Genomic DNA, 27,063 nt, shown 5'->3' on the forward strand with positions numbered 1-27,063 from the left:
AGGGAGTTGTAGTTTCCAGCAGTTAGAGTGCCGCCGTTACTGACCCCTGACCCCGGCACTGCTCCACCTGACTTTTGGGTTTGACTCCGTTGCTACGCGCTGGCGTTATTTCCAGCCATTAGAAATGACGTGTAAAAGTACTTTGTGAACACGGACCAGTCACAGCTTCTTTCTCACAAAGAATCGCAATGATTAGTGGCCAAAGCCGAACGTGATTGGCGGAGGTTAGAGGGGGGCGTGGCTAGGCGCGGCGGGGAAACGGTTTGAAGACAAGCCCCGCCTGACGCTCAGGCATGAGTAGTGTCCGTTACCGAGGCTGCCATTCGTTCTCCCCGGTGCTCGAGTGCAGGTGACGTTGTGTGGTTATTGTATGTTACCGACACCCTGGCGGACCCGGCGGCGTCCTCTGTGGTATCCGCCATATCTGCTTGTAGTTTCTGTTTGTAGTGTCAGTGCAGGTAGAGACATCCCACTGATGTGAATGGGAGCTTAGAAAGCCTTATGGTTAGCTGGGCCTGTGGTCAATGATATATCACGACGTACAAATGGAGCAGCAGTCTGCACGGCCACTGCCAGGACACTCATCTGTTTGAGATCACATGCACTGTACTTGGCTGGCTTCTATAATCCCATAGGTCTGACAGGAGCTGCAGCAGACCCCCCCCCCCCCATGTCTTTCAATGACTGGTGGGGGTGCCACAGGTCAGACTTATTCCCTACCCTCATCTTCTGTACACAGAGTTTTTTGCAGGCAGATTTTGACGTGGAATCTGCTTCAAAATTTGCCTGCAAAAATGTTCCCCATTCATTTCAATGGGAGTCTCTTGCAGTTTTTTTCTGCTAGCGAATTTTCACAGCTAGCGTGAAAAAAATGCGACATGCCTTATCTTCACATGGATTCCACTCCTGGGTCAGACGCGACTCGAGACTCCCTCCTGATTATGCTCATTCATCCGGGCCACTAATCAGAAGTGGGAAGTGGCCACTAATCAGAAGCGCCACTGAATGCACTGTATCAACCACATGGCGAATAAGGTTTTCGGTGTTAGGTCACAGGCAGATGGTATTTTTATGGAAATATGAGCATGCTGTGGACCTTCATATCTTCAAATACTACAGATTACAGTTAATCCTAACAATTTAATACCCAAAGACACACAGTGCAAACATCTATAAAAATGAAAAGGATTAAAACAGAACAATACTTAGAAGTTTTTGGTTCCAGGAGCTTGCAGGGCCTTCTATAGTGAAGGAGACACTTGGCTCTCTTAACTGAGACCTAGAGCTTTTGTCAAATCTGTGGAAGCAGCTAAGGCCAATATCCAGCCATACTATCTTGCCAGGATACCCCCCTCCTCTTACTCCTAAATCCTGGGGAAGAAGGCTCTTTTCATGGCTGCAGGAACACTGTGGCTCTGGAAGTTGGTTCAAGGCACCCCTTCCTCTCGCAGGGTCACTAAACTAAAACATCTGGTCAGCCTGAAAAAGCAATTTCCCCTCTGACCTCCCCCTCCGTATACACAGAAATCACTGAAGCAGATGAATGACACACAAACAAACACAACATTCCAAAAGGTATATGTATGATTTATATGAATAAGCAATAATACATACATACGGTAATACTACCTAGCTCCTGTCATCACACTCCCCATTCAGGTATTTAGCCTATACTTTTTGTGGCATAACCCAGTTAAATGTTTTATACCAATGTTTCAACTCTTGGCTACATCTAAATTATAGGCATAACCCTATAACAGAATAAATTCTAATGGAAATGGCAACTTCCAGTAGATCCTAACATTACTGTGAATAAACTTATTTATTTTTTATACAATAAGGATGTGCTGCCCAATTCACTTGTGAAGGATTTCACTTTTGGGTTTATTTTGTGTAATACCAGTAAACTCTGAAAGTGTTGGCTTGTAGGAGCGGCTATACATATTCCCAGTATGACTGCATTCAATGGTTAAATGTGCATTTGAAAAGTTTGTGATTTTCAGGGGACCCAGAACAATAAAAAATAGTTGTCCAAGCTAGAGCCCCCCCCCCACCTCTAGGAATGCTATATTGTAATCTATACTGTACAAAATATATGGTAACATCTTGTTCATTAATCTACAGCTCCATAGAAGGACGATGGCGGCTCTGGATAGGTACAAAGAATCAGGATTTCAGCAGCCCGGTAGTACAAGCTCTAATCCTTTATCTGTACATTACTGGTATGATTTCATGCCGTTTGGCTTTGACTTTGTCCCCTTATTCTTGTATTGCAGTAAGTGGACTTAAGCATGGGAGCAGTTCTTCCTACACAGAGTGGCAAACTCCTCAAGTATCAGGAAAACCTCTGAGTAGAATTTCTGTATCTCATGGGAACAAGCAAGGTGCCAGTGTCTCTGAGGGAATTTCTGCTTCTGAACATAATGATGGTGAGTTATAATGTACAGTTTCCTAAAGCAGAAAATCCTATTGGAGAGCTGCTCTATGTATGTCCCAAAATCTTTTTGGCATAGTCAAGAGCTAATGCAAAGACTGTTTATTGCTGAAATATCATGCATCCTTCGGTTTTTTTTTTGACCGTTTGTCTTCAGCGGGGGACCATCATGAACAATGTCAGGAGGAAAGTGTTGACATAAAAGGTATTGGATTGCAGCAGTGCAGGTTTTAGTGGTTTGTAACTTCAGGCACTGAAAAACTGTCCAGGTATATGAATATGTTCTTGAGTTTTCTCGTGTGAAGGGAACCCAATGAACCTCTGTTTTACAAGACCAAAAGTATGTAACCTATAATTCTGTATGTTCCAGTTTTCCCCTGGAACCATACTGTTGTGTATAGAAAGCTCCAACTATTTGTGCTCGGCTGTCTCTCAGTCCCATTCACTTTGAACGGAGCAGCAGGTTACATGCTTGGCCACAATCCTGTAACTAGTCTAGTGGGGGCTTAAAAACCTAGCTTTGTATAGCTAAGGTTCTACATTGCAGAATTTAAGGGTGTTTTGGGGTTGTTGGTTTTTTTTTTGAAGATTTTGCTGCACTTTTTGAGACAGAGTCAAATATGGCTATAAAAGAAATGGGAAATATATAGAAGCTCATATACTTCTACATTCTGTCAAATCCACTCTTGTCTTTGCCTCAAAAAAAATGCAGCAAAATCTGCAACAAAAAAACTACGTTTTTACAGTACGTTTTCGGAATGTGGGGCCTCAGCCTAACACCAGCGATTTCTTTACCATAGTTATCTAGTACTTTAACTGTTTAAAATCTTTTGACAACAGGGTATATAGTATCAAACCTAAGTTTCACTCTAGCTGCATGCTTATTATATGGCAACCTCTGTGGAAAATTCCTACAAGATTTTTAAGGATTCCTCTGCTCCACTGTCATTTTATTGGAACAGAGATATGATCACATTAGTGTTTGTTATATATTTTTTTCTCAAGATGACCGCTTTTGCGCCAGCCAGAATATGCAGCTCTCCCTTGTCATACAGTGCATAGCCACACAAGAGGCTTCCATAAGGTGTCAAATTGTCAGACTTAAAATCCTCTCATTACATTAAGCTGATTATACTCTATAACTTCCTATTTGACCATCTTATACATTTTTTGTTTTTTATCTTTCCTTTTGTAGATTTTTGCAATACCAGTGATAGTACTTCCTTCCAGCCAATCAGAAGCCAGATCCCTATTCCAACAGCACATGTTGTGCCTTCTACTATGGCAACATCTTCAACGAACACAAGAATATATGATAGAGTTGGGAATTCCTCAGAATCTGCTGTACAGTTCTGTCCCTTTACATCATCTGTAGACCCTTCCCCAATTGAAGACGCCAGAAAGTTTGAAATGCCTAATATCGAACCTACCATGAACCAGTCTGCTTTGTTAAATACCTTTTGCACAGATGGTAGAACTGACCACCTTACAGCAGTTATCAATGGTGCTGTTGAGCCTTATAAGTCTCTTCCCGAGAGCAGGGAAATTGGAGGAGTGGAGCTGACTCATAGAGCTAGATACCAGTCTTCAAATCTGCAAAATCATGGCTGGCGTGCAGATTCATACAGTAACCAGCCAGCTGCAGAATACAGCTTATGGAAACTTCCGCAACAACAGTATGTAGACAACGTGAGAATGAGGATGGAAAAACTTCAGGTATCTTGAATTAGGGCTAGGCAATTCATTGTAACGTAACAAAAATTGAAAGTTTGCTAGATTAATTGATGTGAACATACTTACATTGTTATTTTGCACCAATGTCTCTCACTGCCATTGGCTAAAGGATAGATCACTATCTGTACATTATACAAACTGGATTGCTGATGTGTTATTAACTAAAATCAAAATTTGGTGACCTAGCATTGGTAGCATGTAGAAGAACAGAGTGTCCTAAAATAATCGCAATCGAGGTAATAAGTTCAGTTACTCATGATCTTGTTTTGGGTCGTAATCGCCCAGCTCTATCTTTAATGTATGTATGTTCATCAGTGTATCCATACCTCTGCCTGTATGTCTGACTGCTGCTCAATCTCTTACAGCTTGTGAGAGATTATTCTACAGCTCCAGTGTACTCTGCTGGACTTCATCCGATTCCAAATGACTGGGAGCGAGTTGTGAAGGCTAGTGACAACATTCTACTTGAAAAGGAGGTGATGTTGGACAGGTAAGAGCATTGTGAATGAGGTTGGTGCTGCTTATACTCAGCATTAACTGTTACTGTCGTCTATTGGAATAGTAGAAAAATGACAATTGTTTCATTTGTATGCAGTTTTCTAGTTAACATTCTAATGGTCGCTAGATAAGTAGCATAACCCTATCCCTGCCACCCATGTATCTAAACCTCCTCCCAGTGTGGCACTTTTCTAGCAGAGGACGTATCTGAAACGTCCTTACTTCTAATGCCGATATCTCAGGATTGATTAGGGCTATGAAGATGGTTTTGGATTAATTTGAAAGATGAGGAGAATTTCTTCAATTCACTGTTGAAAACGCTATTCTGCATTGAGATCCCAATACAGATCCCAATTCCTGACGTTTTTTACAGCAGATCGCTCCAAATCTGTAAGGACTATAATGAAGATCGTGGTATCATTTTAAAGATGAGATTCATCTTCATAGCCCTAATGGATCCTGAGATATAGGGCTCTAAAATGTAATATAATCAGTCACCTTGGCAGCCATCCACATGAAATGAGTTTCTGACCAAGGGGCCCAAAGTAAGGCTTGTGGAGAGGTTGGGGCCACCAGTGCTGATTTCAATGTCGCCCACTGTGGACAGTCTTTCAGCTTATATATTAAAGCGGTTGTCCCATCAGTAACACAGATGTATTTTGGAGCAGAATTGTAAACCCAGTCAGTTATTGCTTAATGTTCAAACAAGCATTCATCTAACTTTGTAACTGACAACCCCTTTACATCATATTCCATTTTTGTTCTATTTCTATATTTTACAGGCAGCGTCAGCACATTGCAGTCCTAGAACAGAAATTAAGGGAGGGAGAGATGCAAGTCCATGGCACACTACTAAGCCAATCTAGTCCATACAATGATATGTGTGTCCTGAGGTTACAGGTAACTGTATACGTCCACTAAAGCCTTCATATCATCTCTTTAAAGACTTACAGGAAATAGTTAACCTGTGTTCTTAGGACTTACAACAGGAGGTTACATTCTTAAGAGCACAGTTTGCGGAGAAGACGGATTCAGCTGCTCGGGAGAAAGCAGAGTTGGAGAAAAAACTATGTGCCATGGAGGCAGAAAGTAGAGGCTTACGAGAAGAAATGAAGGAGGCTGTACAAAAACACTCTGATGAAATGAAGAAGCAGGAGGAACGTGTGAGTTACCATAACTTTCTGATCATATTATTTCAGCTGAAACAATAATTTCCAAAAGTGGTGACTTGTATATGCTGTAACAGGTGAAAGGTAGAGAACGGCATATAAATTCATTAAAGAAAAAATGTCAGAAAGAAGCCGAGCAGAATAAAGAAAAGCAACAGAGGATAGAGACACTGGAGAGATACTTGGCTGATCTTCCTACAGCAAAAGACCACCAGAAACAAGTGCTGCAGGTAATTGTTCACACCATTATAGTTTGAGTTCACAATTTGTAGATGGATCTTCACTTTCTAATGTAAAGAGCTCAAAGAAATCACTGACTATTTTTCTGAAGTGCAGTAACTGTTTATCTCAAAAAAAGAGTCCAGATTCCCCGCATAGACATAGGTTTTTGGAAAATCACATGTTGGCTACTTTGTTACCACTAGAGAGAGCGTTTCAGCTTACTTTTTATCCATTGAATAACGTGATATGCATTTAAAGTATGTTATAAATCTCTCTATAAATATGTCTCTGCAGGAAATTTAAAGCATATGTTTCATAAAAGTATTTACTACATATTTTCCAATCCTTTTGTAGCCATTCCTGGCTTTGGCTCAAGAAAACACAGTAAAATCAGCAACAAAAAGAAAAAACCTGTTTCCATATTGTGAAGCCTCGGCCTAAGGGCTAATTCACACGGGGACATTGAGGAGGATTTTGACAGCGGAATCCACGTCATAATCCTCCTATATACAATGTTAGTCTATGTAGAGGGCTAGGTTTTTTTTTTTTTTACGCTAGGCGAAAAAAGAAGCGACATGACCTCTTTCTTCAGGCGTTTTCCGCCTGAAGAAAGCAATAGAAGTGAATGGGAAGCGCAAAACGCGCATTGTTTTGGTTTTTTTTTTACAAAAAACTGCACGGTAAAAAGCGCAACGCTTTTTTTTTTCGGCCCGTTCTCTTTAAGGATGGGAAAATCACCTGGAAGCAGTTTTTACAAAAAAATGCTCCACAAATAGCGGGCCAAGGTCCAAAAAACACTTCCTAATTAAAAAGCCTTTTTTTCCGGTGCCAAAATAAGCCACATGTAATTTATGTGTGAACTAAGCCTAAAGGTGTTTTTCAACGAAGAGAAAACTGCAGGACCTTTCTCCCTCCCTCCCTCCACATTCAATCTGAGTGCAGCCAGCCAGAATATGTGTGGAGCTGGTGGCGATCTCCTATACCTTTCAAGCCAATTGCTGTACAAGAGAGGGAGAGGTCCTGCAGTCTTTTCATGGGTAAAACATTCTTCATTCTTTTGAGCTATGTTTTTGTATTTTGTCTTTATATGTAGATGAAAGAATTTCAAGAGCAAAATCTCCTCCTACAAGAGAAGTTGAGTGATCTAGAGAATAAACTTGGAGTATCCAGAGCAGACTGCAGGGAAAGTGAAGCACAACTTGCAGCTCAGAAATTAAAGGAGCAAGAGCATTTGGAGACCATTGAAAGGTACCAAGTGAGAAGAAAAAATTGTTTTAATTTTGTTCAGGTAAGATGATTTACAGGTTTTATTTATTTTTAGTTTACAAAAAGAAATAAAGAAGTTGGAAACGACAGACTGGAAAGAAGAAGAAAAACGTTTAACAGAAGAGGCCAATAATCTACAGCAAAAAATTGAAAGTTTATATAGAGAGCAGGATTGCTTACAAAAAGTAGGTTATCTTTCATATTTATGGTTCTGCTTTTTTGTTTTATTTTAATACACTGTATAAGGTGGGTTGTGGTTTTTGTTTTTTGTGAAAAAATACACTGTGTATATGTATTTTATTTATATAGTGCCATTATATTCCAAAGCTATTTACAGACGTTGCCAATCACTTTCCCATGTGGGGCTCACAAGCTACACATAAGAGAATGACTGGCAGCGATCATAAGATACATACATACATACATACATACATGACAGCGATGCAACAGCAGTCATCCCAGTTTAGTGTAAATGTAATAGGAGGCTTCTATTAGGGACAGTAGATCAGAACTTATCAGTCCACGATAGTGGTGGTCGTGCCCCCTCTGATTGCCACCATTGACCAATAGAAGTGATTGGTGACATCACAGCACTGCGATACCCCTGGCAACCTCTGTAAACTACTCTGTTGGATTTAGTGAGCAGATGAGAGAAGTTGCAGAGCTGTGCTGAATTTTGCTTATTTGCCTTTCATACTTACCTCCTCTGTTGCCTCCATCTGCTGTGTCTCCTGTGCATATACCTCCTCATTTTACCTTCTGCATTACACTCTGCCCACCTCTTCATTGTACCACATGCCACCGCCCCCCCCTTCCGGACAGCTGCTACCCATCTGCCTTTCCTTCTCATTGTACCATCTTTGTTTGTGGCTACATCTTTGTACCACTTCTGCCCCATGTGTGTGTCCTTGTCTGATTTGTTCTCAGGCCCATCTCCCTTTATTTAGGAAACGGTCACCTTAGTTAACCCCTTAACGACTGGCCCATAGTAAAATTACTTTGGCACTGACAGGTCCTTCCTAACTGCCTTATAGCAAAAATACATCAGGCAGTCAGGATAGATTTTAACCTGACAGTGCCGACTTGGGGAGCGGGTGTTAGCTGTATCTGAAAGCTAACACCTTGCTCCATAACCCCCCCCCCCCATTTGAGCTGAGCTCCAGTGGGGGGGGGGTTTAACTCCTGGGATGCCGCAATAAAAAATGATCGCGGCATCTAAGGGGTTCCGCAATAGATCTGTCCCCGTTGACATTCACTGCGGCAAGACGTGGGGGTGCCGGTATGTATAATGTGCAGCCTGGGGTCTGACCAGTGACTCCAGGCTGCCACGAGTCCCCGTTACCTGGTTGATCCTGCCGGGTAATGCCTATGCGTCTCTATAGGCTGCAAGACACGTGCAGCCTATAATACAGGATTAGTGATGAAACCATCACTGATTTAAGTGTCCTAAAGGGACACTTGAAAAAGTCAAAATAAAAAGTGTAGAAAATAGTGTATGAAAAAAATAAATTTATAAAGCCCCCCAAAATCCCTTTTTCTAAAGAAAACTATTATATAAAATACTAAAGTAATAAAAACAATGCATAATTAGTATTATTGTGTCCGTAACAATCTGTACAATAAAACTGAAACAATATTTAATGTACATGGTGAACATTGGAAAAAAACCCGCCGGAATTAATGATTTTTCGCCATCTCACCTTACAAAATATGCTATAAAAAGTGATCAAAAAGTCATATGCACCCCACAACAGTACCAATAAGAAGCACAAGTTGTCCTGCAAAAAATAAGCCCTCAACCAACACTGTCAACTGAAGATTAAAAATGTTACGCCTCTCAGAAGATGGTGATGCAAAAATCATTGATTTATGTTCCCAAATGTGTTTTTGTTTTTCTGTAGAATTAGTATCGCATAAAAAAAATAAATAAATATATATATATATATATATATATATATATATAAGTATCGCTGTATCCGTACCGACCCGCAGAATAAGGGCCACATGTTACTTATACTGTACGCTGCATGGAGAAAAATTAAATGTACTGCCAGAATCGATTGCTTTTTAAATCCGGGAAAAAAAGAGTTAATAAAATATATTCAATAAGTTGTAGGCACCCAAAAATGGTGTTATTACAAAATGCATCTCATACCGCAAACAAAAATCCCTTATATGGCAACGTAACCAGAAAAATAAAGAAACTATACCTTGCATAATGTGAAGACAAAATCGTCGAATCATTAGAACGCAACTGGCTGCAGTAGGAAGGGAATGTATAAGCTGTGTGAGCGAATATCAGGGGACCGCACCACTTACATATTCCCTCTTCACCATCCGCTATAGAGTCACGTCTGGGATACTAATACTCACTACACCCCCTGATAAATTGTTTGAGGGGTGCAGTTTTCAAAATGGGGTCACTCCTTAGGGGAATCCACTTTTCTGGTACCTTACAGGCTCTACAAACATGACATGGCGTCCAGATACCAAACCTCTGAATCTGCGCTTCAAAAGCCGCATAGCGCTCCTTCCCTTCTGCACCCTGCTGTGTGCCCAAACTGCAGTTTATGCCACAGGTATGACACATGTATGACACTGGTGTACCCGGGATAACGGACGTAAAGTCATATGTGATATAAACTGATATTAGGGCACAGCTGAACACAGAAGGGAAGAAGTGTTATTTGGTTTTTGGAGCACAGACGGTTTGGTTTTTGGATGCGATGACACTTTTGCAGAGCTGAAACGCCAGTAAAGTGAAATCCCCTGACATGTGACCCCATTTTGGAAACTACACCCCTGGAGGAATTTATCCAGGGGTACAGTGAGCATTTTTAACCAAGTGTTGCTATAACTTATTATCCATTAATGAATACGAAGCTGATTGTGAAAATGACAATTTCCAGAAATACGTCAGTTCAGTGAGTAATATGTTGTGCCTGACTTGTATCAGAGATAAACCGCTCTAAAAGCTGTTGTGCCCGGGATACCCGCTTACCAGTTTTTGGAGTGTGTATCTCTGCTGACATAAGCTGGGCACAACATATCGGGCAGTGAAATGGAAAGTCTCTGGAAAAATTAAATTTTTAACTTCTCATTATCAGCTGCGCATTAATTTCTGGAAACTAAATAAATGTAACACTCAAGGGTTAAAAATGCTCGCTACACCACTTGATAAATCCCATCAGTGGGCTAGTGTCCAAAATGGGGTGACATGTCTGCGGATTCCTCTTTATTGGCAATTCAGGGGCCTTCCCGGCTGTGCCAGAACAGCCATTTATACCCACATATGTCATTAAGTATGTTATCTGGGGTACAGCAGTGTCATACATGTGGGCATACGTTGCAATTTGGGTACACAGCAGGGCGCAGATGTGAAGGAGGGCTATGTGCTTTTGGAGTGCAGATTTAGATTGTTGGTTTTTGGATACCATGTCACATTTGCAGAGACCCTAAAATTGCGCCTACAAAATGGGGTCACTTCTTGGAGAATTCCAGTTTACTGTCACCTCCAGGGCTCTGTAAAATCATGGCCCCCAGAAAGTCCATCTAAATCTGTACCCCATATGGCATATGCTGGGCACAATATATCAGGCACTGAAATGGCATACACAACTTAAAAATTGCAATTCTATCTCTGCACCAGTTGCTGTACAATACTTTTTGAAATCCCAGTAGGGTTTCTACTACCTCCATAGATGAATACCTTTTTAACCACTTCTGGACCGCCCATAGACTATATACGTCCGAGAAGTGGCTGCCTTGTTCTGACAGGACGTGCCGGTACGTCCTGTCAGAACACAGCTATTGCACGAGCAATTCGTGCAATTGCTGAAGCTGGGAGCTGGCTGTAACTTTAGCCAAAGCTCCCAGAGAGAAGACAGGGAAGGCTTATTCCCATCCCTGCCTTCTCGATTGCTGTGTATACAGCGGTCACGTTATTTGCCGGGCTCAGTGTCTTGCAAGAGCTGCTGTAGGACCCAGATCAGCTCTGTATACTGTGCATAGCAGCGTGCAGGAGGCTCTATTCCTCCTGCAACTGGGGCTAAATGTACCAGCCCCAGTTATAGGAGAAATCAGCCTCTAATACAAAAAAAAAAAAAAGTGATCAGATGTCCCCAAAGGTCTCTTTTGACCTTATGGGGACAACATCTGGAAAAAAAATATTAAAAAAAATTAGTTTGAAAAAAAAAATAAATAAATAAAAAAAAAAAGTAAAATAATACACCAATAAAATGCTGTTATTAAAGGTTATAGCCCCACCCCCGACAAAGCCATACAAAATAAAAATTACCGTAACTGAGAGGAAAAACTATTTTATAAAGTTTTTCAGTTGCACTTTATTGTATTATTAAATTAAAAAAAAAAAGAAAAGTGAAAACCAGACACAATTTCCCTCCTATTTTGTTTATATTTTCCCGGATATAAAAAAAAAATTAAAACGCATTCGAAAATAAAAACAACATAAAAATATAAACCTATGTGTCCCCAAAAAAAGACGCAAAAATTAGTTGAATGAGACATATGAGAAAAAAACGTTACAGCCCTCAAAACCGCACATACAAAATAAACCTAAAATGTGTCTGGTCCTGGACCACAAATTGGCCCGGTACTGAAGTGGTTAAGGAGTGAAGTTTTAATGTGGGGTCACTTCTTGGGGGTCTTATATGTAGTCCTGCCTCAGGGAACCTGCATATATGATTGCACCAGAAAAGTTTTCCAGCTACATCTGTGCTCCAGTAGTCTAAATAGTGGTTCTTCCCTTCTTAGCCCTGCCATGTGGCCAGGCATCTTATAGCGGCTACAAATAGAAAATTGCCAAAACCCACATTATAAATGATGGGGTTTATATGGCATGCCAGTGAGTCATCTCGCCATGCAGTCCCAAACAGACAGGAAATGTGCTAGGCTGGAAACTGAAGGGAATCATGGCAAGAGGGGAGGTGAAGAAAGGGAAGATCTATTTCTATGGACACCCATTGCTTATCCAAAGCTCTATGTTGCCAGTCGAAAAGGAGCAATAGGACAGCTGATCTGTAATATACCCGCCTCTCCTTTGCCTGGGTTAAATTTCAGTATACTTCGGAAGGGGCCTCAAACAAAACACCCAAATAGCTTCTGAAGGTTTGAGAAGTAGTGTCATGGGACTGGGATTGGTAAGGCTTGGAAAGGTAAAGAAAACTGGGAACCATGTCCATCTTCAATGGCTTTATGCATCCAGACCAGGACAACCCGGTGACGTTATAGTTTCTCAGGTCCACCTAGGTATTTAATGGGGAATGTGAGATCAATTGTGAATAAGATGGATGAACTGACTGCACTGACCAGACATCAACAGGAGTTTCGTGAGTGCAGTATGATGGTTTTTACAGAGACTTGGCTTACTGAAATCACTCCGGACACACTCTCCTCCTTGGTGGGCTTCAAACTTTTTTGTGCGGACAGGACGCTGGAGTGCGGTAAGCGCAAGGGAGGAGGGGTCGCAATATTTGTGAATGAGAGATGGTGTAATCCAGGACATGTTGTAGTTAAGAAACAAATGTGTGGAAAGGATATTGAACTGCTAGCTGTGAGCATGAGACCTTATTACCTGCCAAGGGAACTATTACATGTTATCGTATTAGCTGCATATGTCCCCCCCCCCCTCCTCTGCTAAAGCTGACACTGCCTGTGAAGTCCTCCATGCTGCTGTGAGCGAGCTGCAATCATCTCACCCCCATGCCCTGCTCCTAGTGTCTGGAGACTTCAACCACGTCTCCCCAGCATCCACTCTACCTGGCTTCACCCAGTATGTAACCTGCCATACAAGAGACAGCAAAACGCTGGACTTGCTCTTTGCCAATGTAAGGGATGCATATAACTCATCTGCCCTACCACCCCTAGGCAGATCAGATCACAACCTGGTACATCTGCGACCCACATACACTCCACTGGTGCCCCTCACACACCAAGACCCACCCCCCACCGACTGGCAGTAAATTGCAATCCGAATGTCTGATCCTCAGAGTCTCTGGTGTGTCGGAAAATCAAGAGGATTAAGGCAGACCAGGCCGGTGGGCCCGATGGGATAAGCGCAAGAGTTCTTAAAATGTGCAGTGACCAGCTGTGTGGTATTATTACGCACATGTACAATATGAGTCTAAAGCTGGGAGTGGTACCTCAACTGTGGGAAAACATCTTGTGTGGTACCAGTCCCAAAGAAACCCAACCCGATGGACTACAATGACTACCGACCTGTAGCACTGACATCCCATCTGATGAAGGTCCTAGAGAGACTGGTCCTGACACACCTACGCCCCCTAGTGAGCTCCGCTCTGGACCCCCTCCAGTTTGCCTACCGGCCGGGCATTGGGGTAGATGACGCCATCATCCACCTTCTTCATAGAGCTCTCTCTCACCTGGAGAAACCCGGGAACACTGTGAGAATAATGTTCTTTGATTTCTTCAGTGCGTTCAACACCATTCAGCCAGAGCTACTGAGGGAGAAGCTGAACCTTGGTGGAGTGGTTCATCACCTGTCCAACTGGATCCTAGACTACCTGACAAACCGCCCTCAGTATGTGAGAGCCCGGGACTGTGTGTCTGACACGGTGATCTGTAGTACGGGGGCACCACAAGGTACAGTTCTTGCCCCATTTCTCTTCACACTGTACACTGCTGACTTTAGGCACAATTCCTCCAGCTGTTACTTACAGAAGTACTCTGACTCTGCTATAGTAGGCCTTATCACTGATGGGGAATACAGAGACTTAAACCGGGATTTTGTTGAATGGTGGCAGCAGAACCATCTCAGGATTAATGCTGGGAAGACCAAGGAGATGGTGGGGGACTTTAGTAAACGGAGAGGTGCTCCGACCCCGGTGGAGATCCAAGGAACATGTATTGAGATAGTCAGGACCTATAAGTATCTGGGTGTGCTCCTCAACAATAAACTAGACTGGGCTGACCACCTGGAGGCGCTGCACAGAAAGGGCCACAGCAGACTCTACCTGCTCAGGAGGCTGAGGGCCTTCGGAGTCCAGGGGACACTTCTTAGGGCCTTCTTCAACTCTGGTTGCCTCAGCCATCTTTTTCGGTGTAGCCTGCTGGGGGAGCAGTATATCAACCAGGGACAGAAATAGACTTGACAGGCTGATCAGGAGGGCCAGCTCTGTCCTGGGGAGCCCCTTGGACCCAGTACAGGTGGTGGGTGACAGAAGGACACTGTCCGTGGTGACCTCCATGCGGGAGAACAAATCCCACCCCATGTATGAGACCTTGATGGCACTTGGCAGCACTGTAAGTGACCGTCTGCTTCACCCCAAGTGTGAGAAGGAGAGCTATTGCAAGTCCTTCCTTCCAACCGCGACCAGGCTGTATAATCTACATCAGACCAAGCGAAGATCACTCCGCACAGAGAACTAATGATTATGAATGTCCTCCTTCTTAATTCTCTGTTCCTTAGCTGCTATGGACTCCTAGTATATCTTTCTCAGCATATGTGTGTCTGCTACTTCTGTAATATTTACTGTGTATTATCATGTATCTGTATTACTATGCAGCTGAAACATACTGAAATTTTCCCACTGTGGGACTATTAATGGATTGGATTATCTTATCTTATCTTAATGGAGTGAGGCTGCCATTCAATGGAGAATTGGTCGGCAAAGACTCATTGAGAATGGATTGGGAAGGAGATATGAGGTTGAGTGACGTAGAGGAGAAGGTAGTTTGCATATAGTGTTGTCTTAACCTGAAAGTGACCTGTTTGGGGGGGCCCTGTATCCCAGGGTACTCCTGCAGAGCTACTATGAGGTGTTCCATCACTTGCACATAAAGCAGAAGAGATAGGGTTACAACCCTGTCTGGTTCCATTATGGATTGTTGGAGCGTAACCTAGCTATGGCATCCCCATTAAGTGATAGAATATTGCTTAAGAAATTAGGTCCATGCCCCATGTATTCCCCAGCGTAGCACGCAGGAATCTTCAGTGTACACGATCAAAAGCCTTTTTGGCACTGACAGAGAGAAGGCAAAGTGGGGTATTATGGTTGCTCGATGCCTTGGAGATATGGAGTGTTTTGTAAATGTGATCGTTGATTGGGGAGGTAGAAGCCTGTTAGGGCGACCTCTTTGCTGCCGATATGTAGTTGGCTCAGTACCTCCTGTTTGAGAGATCCCTTGGATTTAGAAGTCGGGTTGCCGCTGTGGAACTAGGAGGGTTAGTACCTGTTGCACCGGAATGTGGTCTTTTGTGAAGTGGGTCTCCTGTAGGACCAAAACAGAGAATGAGCCTTATGTATTTGGTACAAAATTTGTTTCCTCCTTTGGGGGAAGTGAAGCCCCCTAGCATCAAAGAATCAAAAGTTAACAGAGGACAAGGGGTCATTAATGGAGAAAAACTGGGTAAGAGTAGGCAAGAAGAAAAGATGAGACAAAAATGACAAGATCTACAATCAACAGTCAGAAAAAAAAAAGAAGAGGGGAACAAAAACAAACATAGAGAACCAGAAAGTGGGGAGGAAGAATCTCCCTCTTAAGCGCAGAGAAAAATGGTGAAAACTCAAAATATCACACTACACAGTAGTGCGAGGACCCCTATGGGACACGAGTTTTCCAATGATGGAGCTACCCCCACAGACCGAATAATAAGACAGTGAACAGCATGAATTTAAATAAAAAACAACCCGACTAGGAACTATAGTGAATCTTTAAATGTAATATGAGAGGGGAAGAATGTGGGAGACATAGGGTGGCCTAGAGGCAAACAGAACAGGATTGCGAAGATTTGCAGCTTCACAATGCCATGACCAAGCCGCGCCCCCTCTAAACAGCGTTTTGGTTTGTTTTTTACCACAAATGGGTAATTGCTGTACTCGGGAGAAATTGTGTAACAAGATGGGCTACTTTATTCCCTGGTAAAAGGGGGGGGGATGAAACAGTGCATATACTTGGAGAAATTAATTTTTTCAAATTGATGGACAAATTCTAATAATTTCAGTGAACGGCCTGGTGGTTCAAAATGGTCATATCACACACACATGAATTCCTTAAGGGGTCTAGTTTCCAAAATTGAATTTTGTGAATCTTCCACTGTTGTGGTATCTGTAAGGCTTCAAATGTAACACGTGACCAAAATCCATAAAGTTGCTCTTTCATTTCTGAGGACAGGTATTGAGTCACGTTGCACAGTAGGGCCACATATGGAATATTTCTACAAACTGCAAAATCAGAGTGATGCATATTATGGTAGGTTTTGCTGTTAACCTTATCTTTATTACAGGAAAAACTGGGTTGAAATGAAAAATTAGCATTAAAAAATGACATTTGGAAATGTCACCTCTATTTTGCAATAATTCCTGTGGAACACCTAGTTAACAAAGTTCACAGCAATATATAGACTCCTGTGGCATGTTTGATCTGTATATTTGTGAGCTGTATCAATTTTCGTTTTTGCTTCATTTCAGGTGATAGAAATGCATAAGAAGAAGATGGAACAGATGTGCAATAAAGTGAAAGTGAGTACAAGTTTGGTTAGCGTTAACAGTACAAAACTCTAAATTTAAAGAAGGACATATCCGCTATGAAGCAACCGGAGAACTTGTGATGGAAACAATATAACAGATTTATCAAATGTATGGTTTTGGGTAACTGCAATCATTTTTAACTTTTTTTTTTTTTTTTTTTCTATTTTTTTTTTTTTTTTGTCATTACTTTATAGTTTTCTTTTTTTTTTTTTTTTTTTTTTTTTTTTTTTTTTTTACCAATTTATTTTTATTGAAAATATTTTAAATATAAACAAGAAATTTATAGCAACAACTTAGAATTATTGAACCGGGTAACAAGAGAAAGGTATAACAGTAGTAGCACCGCAGTGAGGTAGGTTAGGAGGTAAAAATATAAAAGAGGACAATAATGAAGCATATCTTCAAGTGACATAACCAAATTATAAATGCAGTACATTTAGTGGGAGAGAGGAAAGAAGACCAGAGTATCGGGCAGATGTGCCCATCTATGTTCCTATGTATACTCTATGGTAGGAAGGCTTTAGATGTACACAATATGTTACTGTATTAGAGGAAAGTAGCCGGGTCCCAAGATTGCCATTTTTCTCTTTCTAGTAACCAACATTTATTTTGTGAGGCAAATTTTAGTTCCAATTCTTTTGCACCGTTGACTCTTTCTCTTACTTCGGAGATGTGCAGGGGTTTTGAACTTTTCCAGGAGGATGCAATAATACTTCTAGATGCCAGTATAATATGGGAGACGACTGTAGCAGTGGGTTTTTGTAGAAGTTCAGTATTGAGAAAGCGTAGTGCTAGACTTGGAGTAGGTGTTAGGTGAAGGTTAAGTGAGTTGTTGAGAGCAGAAAAAACAGTAAGCCAAAAAGTGTGAACTATAGGGCAAGACCACCAGGCGTGAAAATAAGTACTTTTGTTGCCGCATCCTCTCCAGCATAGATCAGGATAGTTTAGATCCATTTTGGCCAGCTTATCTGGCGTAATGTGCCAATGTAATAGAATCTTACGAGACCGTTCAATATGGTGCATGCCCTTAGATATGCGATTCGTCCACATGAAGGCTTTGTGCCATAATGAAAGATCAAACACTTGTTCCAAGTCTGTTTCCCAACGCACATTATATTTAGGTTTTGCATCATCGTTGGGTGTAGTAAGACTTCCATAAAAAAGTGATATCCCCCCAGAAGATTTCTTAGAGTTCATGAAGAAAAGATAAGCAGTTCTAGGGAAGGTGTAGGTGGTGAACTGGTGAGACGCTAAGGCATGACGAATTTGTAGGTATTTGAAGAAGTCTCTATTTGGTATATGAAACGTCGAGGTTAGGATTACAAAAAGGACCAAGGAACCACAATCCAGTATGTCAGCAATATTTCGAATTCCTTTGTCTTCCCATGTGGAGAGGTCAAGATCAGGGACGATAGTGTAAAGATAACGAATTGGCAGAGAGGTCACTGGTATTGTATCTATCTTTGGAGTCATTTTAGAGTAAGTTACCCACGCATTATATGTAGCTTTAACACTATATAGGTTAGGGGAAGAGGGTTTAGCAAGAGTTATGTTATCCACTTCGTTCTTTGGTGTTAGAAGGCGGATGGAATGTCCGTGAACATAGAAGTCTTCTATCTGTGACCATCTGTTTTGGGGTTGACGCCACCAAGACTTAGCTTGGTCTAGTAAGGATGCTATCTGATACTTATGTCGGGCAGCCCCATGCCTCCGACCTTCCAGGACATAGTCATAGTGTTGACATTAATTCTGGGTTTCTTAGGGCTAGTTCACACGGGGACATGGACGCTGATTTTGACAGCAGATTTTGCGGCCAAATCAGCGTCCATACAATGTCCACACTATGTGAACTGCTCCCGCCGCAACCATCGTGGTCGCGGCATTCACCTCCGCTGTCGGCTCAAATGAATGAGCCGACATGGAGGGCGCTGCGGCTCATCGCGAGCGCCTCCCGCCGAAAGATAGGTCATGTCGCTTCTTTTTCTGCTAGCTCGCTAGCAGAAAAAAAAAAGCGAGCAGTTCACATAGGGATACATTGTATGGACGCTGATTTGGCCGCGAAATCCGCTGTCAAAATCAGCGTCCATGTCCCCGTGTGAACTAGCCCTTATAGCTCCAGATGAAATTGTTTAGTGATTTTTGGATATTGCTAAAGAAGGAAATAGGAATGTGTATTGGAAGTGTTCTGAGCTGATACAAAATTATAGGGAGAACTAACAATTTAAGGATGGAGATTCTGCCTATCCAGGATAGAGGTAATTTGTGATAACAATCCAGTTTTTTCTTAACCGTGTCTAATAAATGCGGAAAGTTTTCTTTATAGAGGATAGAGCTGGGAGATGTCAGATTAATACCTAAGTATTTAATTTTCTTTTCATTCCATTGAAAGGCAGACATAGTTAAAAGCTTGGTTCTGCAAGAGTTAGAGACACCAAGATTAAGTGTGCGATTTTTCATTGACCTTATAATAGGACATGTTGCCGAATAGTTTAAGCGTTTGTTGGATTATGGGGAGGGATTTAACAGGGTCGGTAATGGCTAGAATGATGTCATCGGCGTATAGGCCAATTTTGTGGGTGATCTTCCCTACCTTAAGGCCCGAGATGTTTTGATTTTGTCTTATATGCTCCGCTAGCGGTTCCATAATCATAGCAAAGATGATAGGAGATAATGGACATCCCTGACTGGTGCCATTTGTGATAGTAAATTTATCTGAAATATAGCCTGAGTTGTATACTCTGCCCAAGGGGTTGGAATAAAGTGCAAGTATAGCGTCTTGGATGTTTCCGATAAATCCAAATTTTATCAGTACTTTTTTCAGGAAATTCCAATGCACTCTATCAAACGCCTTCTCTGCATCTAAGGCCAGAAGCAGAGAGGGCGTTTGGGTCAGTTCTGCATGTTGAATTAGGTCTATGAACCTGCGTGTACCATCTGTTGTTTGTCTGCCAGCAATAAAGCCTACCTGGTCTGGATGAATAATAGTTGGCATTATTGATACTAATCTTTTAGCCAGGATTTTTGTGAAAATTTCGACATCGGTGTTCAAGAGCGATATGGGGCGAAAATTCGCTGGGGTGATTGGGTCTTTGCCCGGTTTTGGGAGAGTGATAAGTGTAGCTGATAGCATCTCTTCTGGGAATTCTTTTTTATTTATCGCTTCATTAAACACCGATGTCAGGTGGAGTGCTAGCAAGTCAGCAAATTTTTTGTAGTAACTGTTCGTAAATCCGTCCGGACCAGGTGCCTTACCATTTTTTTAATGTTGCAATTGCCTGAAGTGTTTCATGTGATGTAATAGGCATGGATAGAGTTTCAAGTTGAGAGTTAGAAATTTGGGGAAGATTTAGCCCGTCTAAAAATGCGGAAATGTCTTCTGCAGATGGTTAAGTACTCTTATCATTTTTTAAGTTATAAAGTTTTTCGTAATATTGTTTGAAATGGTTTACTATTAGTTGGAGGTTTATAATTTTTTTCTTTGTTCTGGTTCATCAGATAGGAAATTCGTTGGTTTACAGATCTTCTTTTCGCCTGACTAGCCAAAAATTTACCGGGCCGATTACTATGTGCGTAATAATTTAACTTGTATCTGGTCAGTAATCTATTATAAAAATCAGAAAGTAATTGTTGTAGTTGAGTTCTTAAGTCTCTTAGTTTGGAAGTAACAAGATTGGTGGGATTACGCTTGTGTTCATTCTCCAGTTCAGATATACTTTTTAATAATTGTTGTGATTCTTTATGTCTCAGTTTTTTCCTGATTGATGCAAGCTGTATAAGTATACCGCAAAGAAACGCCTTATGTGCATTCCAAACTATAGAATTATCTGTTTGATTAATAGAGTTAAGCCGAAAGTATTCGGAGATACGCTCTGCTAGGACGGTTTGGTAATCGGAGTGGTGGAGTAAAGAATCATCTAGTCTCCAGAGGTATATATTCGGTGGGTAGGAATGTTGGTGGAGTGTTATAGAGATAGGAGCATGGTCTGACCATGTTATTGAGCCAATCTTCGTGGATTTAATCAGGTTGAGATTAAAGTGATTTAGGAGGAACATGTCGATCCTAGAGTATGTTTGGTGAGGGGAAGAGAAAAATGTGTAGTCTCTTTCAGTTCCATGTGTACACCTCCAGGCATCGACATATCCCTCCTTGAGTGACAAGTTACGAATGGATGACATGTGCCTAGAGGTAGATGTGGAGTCTAGGTCTGGGAACATAATATCGTTTAAATCACCACCTATTATTACTATGCCTTTTGCTTTTTTCCGCAATTTTGCATAAATTTTTGCTAGAAATTCATTTTGTTTCGTATTTGGGGCATAGATGTTGGCTAAAGTGTACTGAATATTATTAATGTGGCAGATTATAAAAATGAAGCGTCCCTGTGTGTCAGTAATGATTTGTTCAAGTGTGAATACCACTGATGCTAGGTTCACACCTGCGTTCTTCTTTCCGTTCTGTGCTTTCCGTCTTCTGCATGCCAGAAGACGGAAAGCACAGACTGGGTGCGGCGGTGAGCGTTTTATGCTCTCCGCTGCGAAACCGGATTTTTTAATCCGGACACAGAGTACTGCATGTCCGACTCTGTGTCCGGATTAAAAAACCCGGTTTCGCGGCGGAGAGTGCAAAACGCTCACCGCCGCTCACGGCCGGACATCTCTCACCCATTCAAATGAATGGGTGAGAGAGACTCCTGCAGGTTTCCGTATCCTGCTCTGTTTTATGCAGGAAACGGAAACCTGCACAACGGAGAGGGCAACGCAGATGTGAACGAGCCCTGAGTTAGCAATGGCTATCAGAACTCCTTTCTTTTTTGTATCAGCTGAGGACAAGTAAACATGTGGGAATTTAGGGTGAGTTATTTTAGGGGTTTTAGTAATCGAGAAGTGTGTCTCCTGTGTGAACAGTACGTCGCACTTGAGAGCTAGGGCTTCTTTCCATAGTAAATGGCGTTTGTAAGGACTGTTAAGTCCTTTAGCATTTATGGAAGAAATAGTTAAATCCATTTTTGTAGAGGGGTTGTGTTGATATGTGAACTATTGGGTGTCTATATGTGTGTATAAGTTTTGTACTCACTATATTACATGAAGCAGGGAAGTACATAGCGGAATTTGGGTCCGGATTGGTCGGAGGCATGAGGCTGTCCATCAGGGTGTATAAGAAGGTGCTACATGAACATAAAACAAAAACATAAGCAAAACATACATAAGAATAAACAAGGAAAAAAATCACCGATGCCAGTAAAGTACTTAGCATTGCAAACAATAAACGGAGGTAAGGCTCCAGTAAGTAGAACCCATTTAGCATAAAGCCGGTGAGGGCTTGAACCGTAGGTTAACCCCTTAAGGACCAGGCCATTTTTTGGTTTCGCATTTTCGTTTTTCCCTCCTCACATTTCAAGAGCCATAACTTTTTCATTTTTCAGTTCACAGAGTCACATGATGGCTTATTGTTTGCGGGACAAATTGTACTTTGTAATGGCATCATTCAATATGCTGTGCAATGTACTGGGAAGCTGGAAAAAAATTCAGAATGAGGTGCAATTGGAGAAAAAATGCATTTGCGCCATTTTCTTATGGGTTTAATTTTTACAGCGTTCACTGTTTGGTACAAATGACATGTTACCTGTGTTCTACGTGTCAGTACGAACGCGGTGATACCAAATTTATATAGTATTTGAAATGTTTTGATACTTTTAAAAAAATGATAAACTTTGCAAAATAGAAAAAAAATTTTGTGTCATCATGTTCGAACACCTGTAACTTTTTCATATTTCCATGTATGGAGCTGGTTGTGGTGTCTTTTTATGCGGGACAAGATGACGTTTCTATTGATACCATTTGGGGAAAGATCTGATGGTTTGATCACTTTTTATTCAATTTTTTATAGGAGGCAAAGTGTTGAAAAAAACGCTTTTTGGCTGTTTTTATTTTTTTTGCCGCTACGCCGTTCGCAGTACGGGATAAATGTTTTAATATTCTAATAGTTCGGGCATTTTGGAGCGCAGGGATACCTAATATGTTTATGTTTAATGTTCTTTAATTACTTTTATAGCTGATCTAGGGAAAGGGGGGTGATTTGAACTTTTATATTTTTTTTATTTTTTTAATACTTTTAAAAACTTTTTTTTTTCTTGTTATACATTTATGATCAGACCCCTTAGGTACCTTGAAACCTAGGGGGTCTGATCGCTCATACTATTCACTGCAATACTACAGTATTGCAGTGAATAGGAAAATCGCAGCACTTCTATTAGACGATGCCTCTGGCATCGTCTAATAGATCTGGTGCAGAGACAAGCCTGGAAGCCTTCAATAGGCTTCCGGCTGTCATAGCAACCGATCACCGCCCTCATGTGACGTTCAGGAGGGCGGCGATCGGGGAAACATGGCGGCGCCCATGACGCCTGCGCTGTTTACACGCTGCGGTCGCGTTTGACCGCAGTGTGTAAAGGGTTAACAGCAGCGATCGGCTCGGGCACCGACCGCTGCTGTTATTGGCAGGTCCTGGCTGTATTATACAGCCGGCATCTGCCGTGTATGGAGCGAGCTCAGCGTGTGAGCTCGCTCCATACATCCCCATGCGACCCATGACGTACAGTTACGTCAAGGGTCGCTAAGGGGTTAAAGAACCAGCATAAGGAGTTTTGCATAGTTAGGAATGATTGCCGCGTTTTCCAACAGTTTTCCAATCCTTGGTAATTAAGGCCGGAGAGGATGGAGGATGTTGTGGAGAGAGAGTCGGAGGGGATGCGTTTGTAGGAAGTCGCCAGTTATCAAGAAGTAGCAAGCCTTTTTCTGGGTTGTTAATTACGAAGGTGGAGCCATCTTTAGTGACAATCAATTTGGTTGGGAACGCTTGGGCAACAGCGTAATATACTGCAGAGACCCGGCTCTAATGCGCACGATCAGTTCCCTTAGAAAGTTACGGGTGTGAAAATACGGCAAGAAGTTTTTTTTGTTTTTGTTTTTTTTAAAGTAAACATTAAAAAAAACAAAATAAATTTGGTATCCTCAGAATCTTACTGACCCACAGACATGTCATTTTTGCTACACGGTGAATGCTGTAAAAACAGTCAGAAACAAACATTGCACATGCATAGTTTCCTCCTGGTCACAGCAGCAACAGCTGAGGGCTTCAAAAATAAGTCTTAAATGTCTTTTTACAGCAAAATAGCATAGATGCCTATGGCATTGTATAGAATATGGATTTCCTTTACTTATGCCCTTTCCCATCCCTTGGTTGAACTACTAGCCTCTGCCCGCGACTTCGTCTGCAGGTTGTTGGTGTGTATGATCCGCCTAAATTTAATAAATTGCTGCCGTCGATGGTTTCCGTGCTCCATCGTTTCGGCAGCTCTCAAGCTGTCCTGCTGCTGAACTTGTTTCTTGCACTGTGTCTGTGATTGTTCCAGCATGTCAGCAGCTCACTAGAGACGCCATATAATGAGCGTGTTATTGGCATTATGATCCGCCTGCTCTGGCGTTTCGGCAGCTCTCAAGTTGGCCTGGCACTGAAGTTGTTCCTCGCACCGTGCCGATGATTGTTCCAGCCTCTCAGCAGCTCGCTGGGATGCCATATAATGAGCGTGTTGTTCATGTTGATGATATACCAGCTCCGGCGTTTCGATAGCTGTGAAGCTGGCCTGCCGATTAACTCGTTCCTCGCGCTGCGGCATCTCAGCAGCTCGCTGGGACACCATATAATCAGTGTGTTGTGGGCGCTGATGATCCGCCTGCTCCGACGTTTCGGCACCTCTCGAGTTGCTCTGGCACTGAAGTTGTTCTTCGCACCATGCCTGTAATAGTTCCGGCATCTCAGCAGCTCGCTGCGATGCTATATAATGAGCGTGTTGTTGGTGTTGATGATCCCCCTCAGCTGCGCTTGAGGAGAACTCTGTGACTTCTGGCTACCTTCATAGCTCTCGTTGTTTGCGACAAATGAGATTTTATTTTTCCCGGCATGTTTAAAATTGAGAAACTGCCAATTTGGAGTAAAGGTGTTGCCCATGTCAGTTTGTCTGCAGTGCCTGGACCAGATCAGATAATATGCAAATGCATGAACACTGAGGGTTAGTGTGTGTTCACACAGAGTGATAACAGGCCTGGCTTTATCATAAACTGAGATAAGAACAGTGTAATATAGAATATGGACAGAAATTCATTTGTGAAGCCATGTTATTTAACGGAAAAAAGTAGCCTATATGTTAATCGAGGTTGCAGTCTATCCACGTGCCAAATTCCATTCAAATCTGTTCAGCTGTTTTTGCGTGATTGAGGAACAAACATCCAAACACACAAACCTTCACATTTATAATATTAGTAGGATAGGATGTAAAAGTGTGATTCAAACAATAGGTTCTTTTCTGATGATGCATTCTTTTTAGGATGTTATGAAAAGTTTTTCTTACCCCTTTAGGATTTGGAGGAGCAAGTGTGTCAAGAAGAGGCCATAGGACAAGCTTTAAAAGAAGAGTCTCATCAAAAAGAAGCCGCACTGCAACAGCTGAAAGCAGCTGTTAGGGATGTAAGTCACTACGTGTGCATGGATGGTACTTCAGTAAATTGAACATCAGCACATACTATATGAAAGTATGAATGTTCTTCTAACTCTATTCTTGTTTCAGTTGGCTGCGCAAAACCAGGATCTTATGGAGCGCAATGTGACAGTCCAGGAGCAGCTGCGTCTTGCTTTACTAAAGGCACAGCCATCAGATATGCGATCTAGTCAGCTCTTCACACTATATAAAGAAATGAATCTTTGCCTGAAGAATTTGAGATCTATATGCTGTTTACTGAGCCAGAGAGTGCAGGGAGTAGACCCTAACTTGTCCATGTTACTAGGAGTACACTGTGAGTTGGCCAGTCTGTATCTTATCTTTTATATATCTATTGTATAACTACCTAATCTATGATCCAATGACGCTAACCCTTCTACATACACAGTGGGTTCAGCTCCATTGTACAGCTAACCACTACCTATAATTTCCTTTTATGGATATGGTGCATGTCCTGGTAGCTTTAAAGGGGTTGTTTTGGCTGAAAATATTTACGACCCATTTTGAGGATAGGTCATCATGTTAAACTGGTGATTATCTGTCACAACACATCCCCACCAATCAGCTGTTCTCAGTAGCTGATACACATTGAATGGAGGAGGAAGTAGAAAGCTCATTTATGTGTGACCGGACAAGATACTGTACAGAATAGCAAATAGATTTGTGGGGATCACCCCCCCCCCCCCAATCAGATATTTTTAGCCCAGAAAACCCCTTTAACCCCCACACAACACCCTCTGTCCTTCAAATGACCCATGCTTTCCTGTGACTTGATCAAGGGGTGCCAAGTGGCTGCCATGACAGCTTGAGGCCTACTAAAGACCCCACGCTTTGTCATCTTGATACAGTCAAGTAACAATTAGATGATGCAGGCACGGTTATTGAAATAAACATGCAGTACGATGAACTGTACAAGAAAACGTGTCCATTAGAAAACTAAATATTCAGACGATTAAAATATAATGTTCTATCCAGCATAGAGCAGCACAGTTGCTCAGTGGTTAGCATTGTTGCCTTGCAGTGCTGGTGTTCATTCCAACCAATGTCAACATCTGTGTGTAGTTTTGTATATTCTTCCCGTGGTTGCATGGGTTTCCTCTCACATACGGAAAGTATACTGATGGGTAAATTGGCTTCCTTTAAAAACAACTGACCCTTGTGGATGTTGAGGATGAGCGCAGGTATGGCAGCCTCTAAGTGCTCTACACCACAACGCTTCCTGCGCTTTGAGCCCTTTGGTGAGAAATGTTTGTCATGGTGAGCATGGTAAAAGTATTATGTGCATGGGCAGATTGCTGACTTATAACTGTGCCAATCATTTATCTTTGTTCTTTCTTTATATCAGTCTTAAATCAATTTGTGTTTCTAAGTAGTTTGGAAAATAATTATTAAAATTATAATTTTACACCTTTCCAGCTTCTGCAAGCGTGGATGAGGAGGAAGATTTAGATGACCTCTCTGCTGACAAATATCTGAGTGGAGTAGAGAAGCTGAAGCGAGAGATTGAAGAGCTTCGCACAACCATCAGTGACTGTTATGCACAAGATATGGGAGATAACTGTATCACGCAGTGACTGTGCTTAAGAAAAATGGATGTCCAGGACAAAAAGGTGTGTGGTCAGAATCTAGGCCTAAAATATAATCTTTATTGATTCAACTAAAAATACTACACTCAT

General features: G+C 41.8%; 1 protein-coding gene across 1 annotated transcript; it reads left to right on the forward strand.

Moving 5' to 3' along the window:
- Positions 1 to 327: 327 nt before the first annotated feature.
- Positions 328 to 26,985, forward strand: CEP85 (centrosomal protein 85). The gene is made up of 14 exons (XM_075264428.1): positions 328 to 349; positions 2,125 to 2,185; positions 2,277 to 2,429; positions 3,630 to 4,150; positions 4,534 to 4,658; positions 5,449 to 5,566; positions 5,644 to 5,829; positions 5,913 to 6,065; positions 7,151 to 7,305; positions 7,379 to 7,508; positions 16,773 to 16,823; positions 25,249 to 25,356; positions 25,457 to 25,682; positions 26,804 to 26,985. Exons 2-14 carry the CDS (start codon positions 2,140 to 2,142, stop codon positions 26,959 to 26,961), a joined length of 2,130 nt encoding a protein of 709 aa, XP_075120529.1. The 5' UTR covers positions 328 to 349; positions 2,125 to 2,139; the 3' UTR covers positions 26,962 to 26,985.
- The last annotated feature ends 78 nt before the right edge of the window (positions 26,986 to 27,063 follow it).

The sequence above is a fragment of the Leptodactylus fuscus genome, chromosome 2 (assembly GCF_031893055.1).
Source record: "Leptodactylus fuscus isolate aLepFus1 chromosome 2, aLepFus1.hap2, whole genome shotgun sequence".
Classification (NCBI taxonomy): domain Eukaryota; kingdom Metazoa; phylum Chordata; class Amphibia; order Anura; family Leptodactylidae; genus Leptodactylus; species Leptodactylus fuscus.